General features: G+C 37.7%; 1 protein-coding gene across 2 annotated transcripts; it reads right to left on the bottom strand.

The window, feature by feature from the left end:
- Positions 1-189: 189 nt before the first annotated feature.
- LOC121903729 lies at positions 190-11,439 on the bottom strand. 2 transcript variants are annotated; one of them, XM_042421058.1, is made up of 10 exons: positions 11,341-11,439; positions 8,566-9,305; positions 7,617-7,696; positions 7,226-7,306; positions 7,044-7,103; positions 6,842-6,931; positions 5,804-5,908; positions 3,363-5,277; positions 1,486-1,650; positions 190-901 (listed from the first exon to the last, which is right to left on the bottom strand). In XM_042421058.1, the coding sequence occupies exons 2-10, from the start codon at positions 9,266-9,268 to the stop codon at positions 612-614; spliced, it is 3,489 nt and encodes a 1,162-aa protein (XP_042276992.1). In that variant the 5' UTR covers positions 9,269-9,305; positions 11,341-11,439; the 3' UTR covers positions 190-611. The 2 variants fall into 2 exon arrangements, with proteins under 2 accessions (XP_042276992.1, XP_042276993.1); XM_042421059.1 differs by lacking the exon at positions 11,341-11,439 and adding an exon at positions 11,004-11,308.
- Between the last annotated feature and the right edge of the window lie 614 nt (positions 11,440-12,053).

The following is a 12,053-nucleotide window of genomic DNA, read 5'->3' as shown; positions in this document are numbered from 1 at the left end:
GTAACTTTACTTAAGTAAAATTTTTGAATGCATGATTTTGACTTTTGACTTCCTCTGTCACCATTTCTTCTACAACTGCCATTCGTAGAGGAAAGGACAAAGATACAGTCGCCCTTACAGGTGACAGAAATCACTAAAACAACAAGTGTTTATCATTCTATGTGTGGAATACAGGTAACTGTACATTGGTAAGACATTACAGTTGGCACTTTATTGTTGGTAAACTGTTATACAAAGTCAAACTTAATAACAAAATACAGTATACCAGATAACTTGGTCAAACATGGTCAGCAAAAATATAAAATTAGACATTTGTAAAATCTGTATAACACATCATCTGTCCGTATTTATGAACTGTCTTGTGTCCAAATGAACTTCTTAAAATGAAGATATATGCACTGTAAAATAATACAAAGTAAGAATAATGACTGACAACAACTGCAGAACAAACCATAAAATGAAAATGATCAGTTATCAATGTATTCTTGGCCATCTTAATAGACGGAAATGCTCACAATGTTGTATAAGAGACAGAGGGGAGACTGATAACGAATGAAAGACAAAGAAGGCGAGCGGGAGATGCAGTGTAAGAAAATGGAAGAGGGAAAAGTCTACAACTGCTGAAAATGTCCAGTCCTTTGTGGTTCCACTTGCCCGGGCCAGTAACTGTTTGTGGATGAAGCTTTGGAGGTGGCACTTTGTCTTTTTAGGGCAGTGATCCTGTTTCTAACGAAGTCTTTTACACCTTTCCAGGAACGGGTCCTCAGTGCTTTTGGCTCAGCCTCAAGACACTGAAGGCAGTCGTTTTTCTGAGGTACCTTGTGTCCTTGAATGAAACGCATCATGTGTCTTTCTACAGCACAAACTTCTGCGTCCTCCCATTTATGTTTGACCTTAGAGCCTGTGGTGGGGAAAAAAAGGAGTTATGAATAAACTTATGCCATCACTGGAAAAACTCTGAGAAACTAAAGACACATTTTAACATCAAATTAAGCTTGGACAATGAGGTGGACAACAAGTAGGAACTCTTGGCAGCATTTTAATTCGCCTTCCTTATTTAACTGCATGAAAGCCTTTTGAAGATGACAATATTTACTTAATTCATTATATTTATCTAATTATTAAATGGAAATATTAAAATACCTTATTTTAGAATAAAATGTCTTAAGGTGAAAAATCTTTCACTCCTGTAAAATTAATTGGATCCTAAATGATGATTGCAACAGCCAGAAAATTCAACTTTAACATTAATTCATAAATTAATTATAAAAAACCCCCATTAAAAGACACTATTCAGGCAATTAGCTGTGAAAGACATCCGTATATGGTAACATGAGAAAGCGGAAGACATCTCCCTCACTCATTCACCTCCAAAATCCTGCTTTTTTTTTTACTGTAAAGATGTTTTTATTTAAAAAATATCAACCAGAGTGGCCCACAATTAGATAGATAGATAGAATGACTGTTAATGTTCAACATCACTACCTTTTTTTCCTGAGTTGCTGGATTTTGGTGGTGCAGTTGTGCTGGTGCTTGCCGTTTTTCCATGTGGTTGTTCATGATGAAAATCTGCTTGCGCGTAGCATGCACCTGAAAGCTCACCCTGATCCCCTGATACAGCCTGATGTCCTTGTGCAGGTTGTAATCTCTCTGTATGTTAGACAAAAAGACTTCTTTCACATATCTCATTTACCTACACACATATTTCCCTACATTTCAATTACTGCTAAAAAGCCAGATCTCAAAGTCATCCATATTGCAGCACTAAAGTCCAGTTTTTGGGTTCAGCACTTTGCTCAAAAGTAATTTAGTGGCTGATCAAGTGCCACTTTCTGATACACTTGCTATAAACCTGAATGACACACTCCATCCTGCCTCTCAAGATACTAGTCACTCTCTTTTCTTTCCAAGCTTTGTTTAAAATCAATATACCCTACATTTGCAAAGATTTTGAGACTTATTACATTAACAGGCCACAGCACTGATATCTACCCACTTGCCCTTAGTATTTTCAGTAGAAAAGTGATTTTAAACTGCAGGAGATGATGATAAAATGTCTTGTGGCTTGTGCTGTTTGTGGAAGATAAGCAGTGGGACAAACACTTTCCAAAGAGGCGATAGGTGCCGTGTTCAGACATCAGGAAATCAGCAATTACACACCTGACTTTATCACAGCTTATGTTGGGAAACAAGTCATAATACTCAGGTTTTGCAGTGATGTTAAAACTGTGTGGCTGTCAGGATTTAGAGTTAAAATCATATTGTTTTGTCACTAATGTGTAGGTAACACAAATGGCTCTCCACGCTACATTTAACCACAGACTGACCCCCTTTCTAAACCCTGCATTTATTCCTAAATGCCGTAAAACTTCATTGTAATTTTGGCATTAAATGCACAATATGTAATTTCTGCCACTAGGGGTCTCTCAATCAAAACAGTAACAAAAGACGGAGTGTGATGACGGTGTAAAGTAGCGTGGGATCACGGGAGTTGTTGTCTTCATTGTTAAACAACCAGTTTCTCCAGGATAGGATTACTTCAATGTTCATCGCTCAGGATAAAAGCACTCAAAGTTCAGGTAAAAACACCGAATAAAGCAGTTTCATGTCAAAAATCAGTGTTTCTCCGACGCTGTTCAGTGGACACAGTATGTCCGGTAGGGGCTGCGAGCAGAGCTGCTGTTAACGTTAGCTTAATTTGTTTCTCTGATAACTTAAGATACAGACGTTCAAGCATGTTTTTACAACAAGCCGAATTATCCGCAAAGGTCTCTTCCTCTCCAAAACAAACGAACATGGGGATTAAAACTATGAAAACAGTCAGTAAAGCAGTTTTACGTTAAAAATCAGTGTTGGATGTCTGGGAGGGGCTGCTAGCCAAGCTGCTGCTAACATTTGCTCAGCTTGTTTCTGATAACTTAAGATCTAGATGTCTGATGACTAAAATCCTTCATCCAGTTAAAAAGATACAGTTAAAAACCACCAAAATCTAAAAAGTTTATTATAAAAATATGGTTTAAAACAGAATAAAAGTCAATTTATGACAGATTCTGGTGGGCAACCTCAACGCCGCATATTATCTTTGATAGAGGCCATTGTAGCAGACAACCACAACACTGATGCATCTCATGCGTGTATACTCTTTGGTAGAGGGGGTATGACACCATTCACAGGTGACTAAATGAAACGGACCGTTACCTTGATTAAAATGACTGATTCCTCTGGGTTTGAAAATGGTTGGAAACAGTTGGGATAATGTAAGTACACAACAAAGCAAAAATATATAACATGGGTCTAGTTGTTTTTAGACATTTTAATGCAGAATAGTTACATATTATAGCTTTCAAAAGAAGAATTCTTACCTTCAGAGTCCATTTGGACGTCATCCAGCTGCATGCTGCTGTTCTGTAGCAGGGTTTGGACTTGATTATTAGGACCAAATATTCGGTCAGCCTCATTCTCATCCAGGTTGATACGCTGCAGCATTGTTGCGTAATGCTTCCGGATCTTCGCCGATTTCAGTGCTTCAGGGTCTTTAGCGCCACATTCTTTGACATATTTTTGGATGCAGTCTGAGCCGTTGTAGGCAGACAGTGCACTTGGTCGGCCAAACAGGAAGAGATTCTTACTGGGGACTCCACACATTTCACGAACATTGACAAGAAGCTCCAATGCTGACACGAATGATGGTTTTAGTAAAACAGGGACCATTCCACCGCACTTCCCTTGTATGTCAATTCTAGTGAAGAACCCACACATGGTTCTTTCAGAGTCAGAAACAGATATATCAAAGTTATCGTCCAGGTTTGACTTTTTCCTTGACATAAAAGCTGTTAGTAACACCGCTGATACCTCACGGGCTTTTCTCCTGTTGAAAATTATTGTTCGGGCGAGTATTACCTTGGCCAGAGCAGCATAGTTTTCTGCAGAAGGGAACTCTGTGAGTTTTTTCTGAGCAAGAACATGAACGTTCTCCATGTGGAAATTCAGGCGCTTCACATCTTGAGAAAACGGAACCTTCTTTCCTGTTTTCCTGAGGGTCGATAATGCACCTGAAGAAACTAGTGTACTCCATTTTTTCTGGTACACAGAGAGGAAGTTTTGTGCAGACTCTGCCAGTTTTGTGTCTCCACTCTGCACTGCATTCTTCTCAACAATACTACAACACTTCTGTAGATGGTAGCCAAGCTTGATGGCAAGTGAAGGAATGCTGTACGTTTTCTTTTCTGGATCGTAACCTGCTAAGACGTTCACTGCGGACACAACGTGTGGGAAGCTTGAGGGGTGAAAGAAGTCCTCCAGCTTCTTCAGGGGGGTTATTTTTTGAGCTTCGAGTAAAAGTCTTGCTATCTGACGAAGGTTTTGTCTTACGTCATCATGCCTCTTCACATCGGATCTGTGCTGATCAAACATTTGCTCACCATACTGCAAGATAATCTTTTCATCCATGACAGTTTGTGTCACATCATTATATGTCATCTGGGACAGAAGTTCCCTGAAACCATCACTTATGCCAAGGTCTCCAATAGTTTCAAGCACACAACGCGATGCGAGACGCTTTCTTCCGATATGTGATTCACTGTCATTCTTCCCTTTCTCTGGGCACAACCTAACATGTCTGAACAAAGCTTTCTTTACAAAAAGACCACGGCAGTAAAGACAATGAATGAAGTCTTTCATTCCTTTTCCAGTTTGCTTTGCTGTTCCTCGGACAGCAAATTGTCCCTTCCCTGTTCTCAAAACCTCTTTATTATGAGCAAAGTTTCCTTGATTCTTTAGTCTTTTCCATATCTTTTGCCTTTCTCTGGAATTTTTGGGATACTGAAATACAGCTGCAACTTCTGCTTTGTCACTGTGGACTGATTCAAGATGTCTTGCCATTTTGCCTACTGGCTTAGAGCAAAACAGACAATAATTCCTCTTATCATAAACTCGTTGTGCTTTTGAATTTGAAGTTGGCGACACCACAGTTGAGGATTTCTCCTGATTAGTTGCGCATGTCTCTTTTAGAGGACTGACACTTTTGTCCTTTAACAAAGAACCTCCTGATTTATCCTCCTTTTCCCCTGGAAGAGGAGATTTCGGTTGAGCCGTTTCTTCCTGCGGGGTCGAGGGACTGCTGTGATTGGATTTGTCTGAGGAGCCATCACCAGCGTCAGATAAGCAGTCAGAGAAGTCACCATCACTGTTAGGTGAGTAATCAGGATCACTATCATCTGACTCCGCTGAGGTATCAGGATCATTGTCATCTGACTCCGCTGAGGCATCTTCTGTTTTCTGGAAAAGGGAAAACAATTGTATGTAAAAATAAGATCACTATCAGTCTGTAACTGTAGAAAATAAAAACCAACTGAGTTTATATGCTGAAATGCTAACTTACCATAGCAAATTTTGAGAAGATGTACAATTAATCTTCATTTGACTTAGATCAAATGAAGACTTCATTACATGACACAATGTTTTTATTTTTTTTTCAATTTGTCATAACAAGTAACTATGCGTTAATGTTTGCAGAAAATCGTAGAGAAGCTGTTTACATCTTTTCAATTAAAATGATCTGAAGTGTGCCTGGTTTAGATACAGCCTACCCAAACTGAGATGAAAATAATGTCACTTTTCTAAGAAGTGTCTGATGAACACAGCCGAATAACCAAACACACTGTAGCCACGCTGTAAAAAATCATATGAAAACGTGATTAAAACTGTTCAAATAATGAACGACTTAATACTAAATAACCAGGCTGTACATGTACCAGTTTTTAAGGATTAAACAAAAAACATGTAAAATTTTACCGGAGACTACCTCTAAATCTGCTGCTGACATCGGGTCATCTGGTGAATCACAGGTCTCATTTTGTTCGTCATGGGATGTTGGGGATGAACAATCCGCTATAATATGTGACTGTAACTAAAAAAACACAATACACACGAAAACAAAAAAGCAAGTTGTTAATACAACATTGACATATCATCACCTTTGAAGTTGATAAGGTGAATTCAGGTAATCTGGGCCATTTTTTTGCAATTATGACTTCTGCGACTTATTACAATATCTATCTAACACATTAGATCAACACATTACCTTTCTGCAATCCTTTCTAACCACACCAGAAGAAAGAATGCAGATATTATACCCAGAGGAGACATGCCACACCTATTAGTGTTCTTTGTGACGGCCTTTGGTAATCTGGGACAGGACACTTTCTAATCTGGGACACTTGTATTAGGTTTAAAAAAAAAAGAAAAAAAAAAGGCCTAAATCACTTTACTTTATGCATGCCAAGCTCAATATCACAATTTTTTTTTTTTAAAAAAAAGGACAGAAAGCTGAATAAGAAAATTTATATAATTTATATTATTTATAGAAATTTCATTAATTCAGATAAACATATAAAAAGTCATAATATTTGTCATAAAGAACTAGCCTAAATAAAGAAAATATCAGGAAAAATACCCTCTATCTCTACATGGGATTAATGGATCATCTGTTTTTATTAATTTAAAACATTCTATTAAAATTATATAACATTTTTAAAAAATCTAAAAAACTAAAATTCAATCAACGACAAGCAACAATTAGATTAACGGATTATTCACTCGGTTATTCATTTAAATTCTTCATTCTATTATAGTCGGGGCTACGAGGGGCACAAACAGTTCTTGCATCATCATCTATCATGCCATTATCTACTGCACATGTTTCGTGATACCAATGGCTGCTGACCACACAGGACAGCCGCTCTTCTGCTTTGTCGCCTCTGACATTACACACTGTAATGCGATACATTGTTATAATAAAAATATCGATTATAGCTGCTTTAATAATTTGATGCGTTACTACCTTTGACTTTGCCGCTGACAGCTGAACTTGCTGTTGATCACTGGTCTTTGTTTGTTCACATTGAGATGAATCGTTCATCAATGGAGGAGACTAAAAGTGGAGAAAAAAAAACAGTATTTATTATGTTTTTGCATGAATTTTAGATGTGAATCATTATTCTTCATTGGAAATGAAAACACATCATTTAAAAAACGTAACCTACCTGATTAGCTGTGTGTTGAGACTGCCCATCACTCCTGTCATCTGGAGGTAATGATTCCAGCTTAATGGGGGACAAAATGAAGTCATCAGGGAGTAATTGTGTTGAATTATATTGTATCATATTATTATTTAATAAATTTTAATGTGTTATTGGGTGGCAATTAATCACCTTAACATACTTACAAGTTTATCCAACTCCGACAGTTGTTTGAGTAGTAGTGCACGCTGATGTAAAACTACTGAACGACTCCTCTCATTGCTGGCCTGAAAGCAGATTTTTTTTTGGATTAATTAAAAAATGTATAATGTTAAGGTGCGTGTTAGACGCCACAGCTCTATAACTCTAGTGGAAATATTACATAACATTAGATTCATTAGGTAGATGTTTTTGTCTTAATCAACTTATAATAAGTATATTTCACTTCTGTAGGAACAACATTTACGAATATTATTGCATTAATATGCAAAAAAGTCACCTCATGTACAGTATATTTGTGCAGTTATGTACAGACATAAACCACTAAACAGCAAAGCTGTCTTCTGATATTAATTGTGGAGTCATTAATTTCCTCACCGGTGGAGTAATGCTCCCCTTTTGTGATATTTCTTGGTTAGGATGAGCCGTTGCGTCAGGCACAGACTTGTTTTCAGCTCCTGAGGAAAATCGACAATCAAGTTAGACAATATAAGGAAAATTTGGATTCTGAGCAGTATTGAGATCTGTAGCGTGTTGAAATGTTTTATTCTTTATTCTTCAGCTGTACTTGTCACCTGTCCCAACATCTGCCAGTTGTTTAAAGGATAAGAAGCAATTTTCTAAATTTTTCTTATCAACAAATCTCACATGCAGAGCCAAACCAACAATGAATTGAGCTACTTACTTACGAAATGTGTGTGTATCCAAAGCCTGATTTATCATATTTCTCTGTAACAATTCAAAATATATTCTGAGTGAGTGAAAAGAGCTCATATTGGCTTTGTATCCTGACTTTTATATCTTGAATCTGGCAAAGCGTAAGCAACCATGTCCTTTAGATATATCAAGCCCAACATGAAGAGTTTTCATCTTTCAAGACATGTGTATACAGTGCTGCTTGAAAGTTTCTGAAGCCTTTAGAATTTGCTCTATAATAAATATGACGTAAAACGTGATCAGATTTCCATGCAAGTCCTAAAACTAGATAAAGAGACATCAATTAAACAAATGAGAGAAAAACCTTACACTTGTTCATTTATAAATTTTATATTTTCAATTCTATAAATTAGAGTCGGGTGTTTCAATCAATGGGATGACAATCAAGGGCGAGTCTGGGAGGCTCTGCCTTATTTAAAGAAGAGAAATCTGGGTCTTCGCTATTGATTCGCATTGAGGGTCTACGGACAGAGGATGTTTTATTGCTGTACAGATTATAAAGCCCCCAGAGGCAAATTTGTGATATTGAACTATACAAATAAAACTGACTTGACTTGAATACATGACAAACATGCCAGAGTACCATACAGGTATTACAAAAACTGCTTACCCCTGCAGTCTGATGAAGGTATCCACTGAGGCTGCTCCTGAGAAGTAGATGAGGCATGGTTGTGAGTGTATCCTGCAACACCAGCATCCACATTCACTCCTTCAAAAGTAGGTTGAGATGTCCTCTGTGATCCGTGGTTTAAATCTTGCCCACATGACGGTAGGCTAATTGGCATATGTTGAAGCCTGTGATTGGTTAATGGAGGTTGAAAAGAGGTTTTGTAAGGGTCGTGGGGCAAGAGAGGTGGTAGATGTTGGGGCCTACAAGGCTGAGATCCTTGGTTTGTTTGTGGAAGAGAAGGTGGGGGGATATTTTTTCCTTGGTTTGCAGCTAGTAGCATTGATGAACTGAGAGGATTTTGCTGATCACAAGATATAATGTGAGATACACTTGGGATGGCGGAGTTGGCAAATAGCGAGATGGACGACAAATTGCTACTAATGTGGGAGGCTTTGTACAGGGCAGGGTGGTGAGTGTTGCTTCTGGATGATAAGGTGCTGAGGTGGCTCAGACAGCTCTGGTCAGATGCCTGCAGGTGGTCATAGGGGGGTCTCTGGTCAGAAGACGAGCCCAGGCTGAGATGCTGAGAGCTGGACAGAGGGTTGAGGAGGGGCCCTTGAGTTGAAGCTGTGGACCAGCCATTCTGGCCCGCCCATGACTGACAGGGTAGGTGGCTCTTATTTGCTGTCATGTTGTCCATCATCCCCCATAACCGTCAGGGTCTTGATGTCTCTTATTTCCTGGGAGACGGGGAACAGCAAAGAGAAGAACATTATTTCACTCAATAGATGTGAAAATATCAGACATAAACATCATAACAATTAACACAACTAGGAAGGCTGGCTGAGAATATTAGAGATAAATTACAGATATTAACGGTTCATTTTGAATCTTCCATATTTTCTCAGTTAATAGACTAGCCGTTTTGCCTATAAAATGTCAGGAAATTGTGAAAATTCCCTTTTTAAAATGAGTTTTCTCAGACTACTAGTCCAAAATATTTAGATTACTCATAAGATGACTCTCATCACAGGGTTCAACGTTAATGTTTTAGAAATCTACTCGCCTAAAGTCAATTTTTATTTGCCCCTATACACGCTGTTTTATTTATTAGCGGTTATCAAATAACAACAAGGACTTAAGTTAATTCTCATGTTTAATCTTTATGTAAGTAAGTGAAACAGAACAAGGACACAGAATGTCATGGATGTGAGGCAATAAACATTCTTGCATATTGAAAATAGCCCATGTATTTCACTGAACACTAAATTCTTTTGATCAGCCCAGTTTCTTTCAAATAATGGAATAGACTCCCTAATGCGATTGCAAATACATTTTTTAGACTCATTTCTACTCACTCCAAGCTTTCTGATTTCCCTCTTTAATGTTTCTCCTTCTTATATTTATGGCAGTTTAAGGATGTTTGTTTCACACATCACACTACTAGCATACTCAATTTTTGAATGGCCGACTGCATGTGCCACTATTCCCTGATGCATGCAAGGGGAGGGGGCTATGCTGTGTGCCAGAGAACAAGAACATAATTTATGATATGACGATGATTGAAAAACATGGAACATTTATTTTATTTTATTATTTTACTTTTGTTTTTTAACTACTTGCCCGATCAAGCAAAAGAGTAGCTAGATTCACTAGCCTGATGTGGCATTTTACTTGCCCCGAGCAACAGGGCAAGCCTTATTGTTGCACCATGCTTCATTTAAGACAAAGAAAAGCAGCAAATCCTCATATTTGAGAAGCTGGAAGCATCAAATGTTGGTATTTTTTGCCTGAAAATTGACTCAAATGATTAATCAATTATCAAATTAGTTGCTAATTAATTTCCTGTTGATCAGCTACTCAACACACGTCTAGACAAGGCATATGGCCTAAAAATAATACAAATATTTCATTCAAGACATGTTTTAAGAGATATAAAAATACTCTCCGTTGGATAAAAGTGGCTCTGATATGATTTTTTTACACAAATAAAGTTCATTTACACTGTAAACTCTCGCAAAATTACTATTCTTTCTCCTTTGTTGAAAAATCCAGAATCTATGAGTATTTTTCAGTCCAAAACTGCTGGAAACAAGATGCCTCCCATTTCTCTGAGAAGTTCTTTCTTAATCTATATGCGCTGGATGTTCAAATTTTCACATTAAAGTAGTGCAAGTCACTTATTGGTCCATGGTTTGCTCCAGAAAAAAAAAGTTCAGTTTCAGTTGGATACTTGAGCTTTACTGTTTTCACATTCATTCTATATTATTTTATTATATGTACATCTGTGAAGCACTTTGGATTTCACTACCCTGTATGAATGGTGCAATACATATAAACTTTGATTGACGATTGAGAAATGAATCTGTGTTTCAATAGTTTGTATTAAGGGGTCTGATCAACCAAATGACAAGAGACACATGTTCTCATCTAGTTACCTCTTGTGGTATCTAGTCATTAAGATAGCTTTTTTTCAAAGGTTTAAGATTCCTGTCTCTTAGATTTCTGCCTCATCATCATTACAATGGAAGTGAGGAACAGTGAGCTGTCCCATTTATTTAGTTCTTTAACTGTATTTTATTTAGCTGTTAGCAGTTAGCTCTTAGCTTAACATTTCTGAAAACTCGTAGGACGAACGACTCCTGAATGACAAGGCTGAAAACAAAGGCTAAACAAAGTAGTACAACGAAATGTAGCTGTGCTTAAAAGTAGCTGAACAAAATAAATATAATTTTCAGTAAAAACAAACGCTTGAACACAAGCACTACACTGTACCTGTGGACATCCCCGGAAGCAGCGACCGTTGTTTATGTCTCCCGCCCCCCGGATGCCAAAATGACACTTCCGCTGGCGGTTTTTCAAAATAAGGGCGCCATCACTAAAACTCTACACTAAATATTAACAGAAAACAGTTAAAGATCAAAAAATGTATTACGAAATGTAAGAATACTCATCTTGGAACAATAATGTGTGTCCTATATGGTTATTTCATAAAAACAGTACAATTAACACGTTAAACTCCTTCAAATGGCATCTACTCCTTCTCCCCAATTAAAAATGAATAAGAATCTATGAATATGCAAATATTTAATTTCAAAAGTTTAAGTGCTGGACACAAGATGTCTCCTACTTCACTGAGAATTCCATTCTCAGTATATACAGTGTGTGTATATGCACTGCCAGGCATCAATTACCCACATCACACTTATGTAAGTTGCATAATGGGCCACTATTTGCAGAGCATAGAGAAAATTTCCACTTTCAGCAGATGAATGTCAAAACAGCCTTCAAGTGTCAAACTCTGCACATCCATCATTCTGCACAGTGAAGCTCAAACATCCAACTGAAGGAACAAGAAAAAAAAAACATATTTTTGAGTGGAGGGGGGACTGCTGCTGTCACTTCCTCTGTCACCACTTCATGACAGAGGAAGGACAAAGATACAGCAGCCCTTACGGGTGACAGAAATCACTAGAACAAAGTGTTTG

This window comes from Thunnus maccoyii, chromosome 9 (genome assembly GCF_910596095.1).
Source record: "Thunnus maccoyii chromosome 9, fThuMac1.1, whole genome shotgun sequence".
Taxonomy (NCBI): Eukaryota; Metazoa; Chordata; class Actinopteri; order Scombriformes; family Scombridae; genus Thunnus; species Thunnus maccoyii.
The sequence above is the reverse complement of the archived record's forward strand: the minus strand, read 5'-3'. Positions and strand labels throughout refer to the sequence as shown.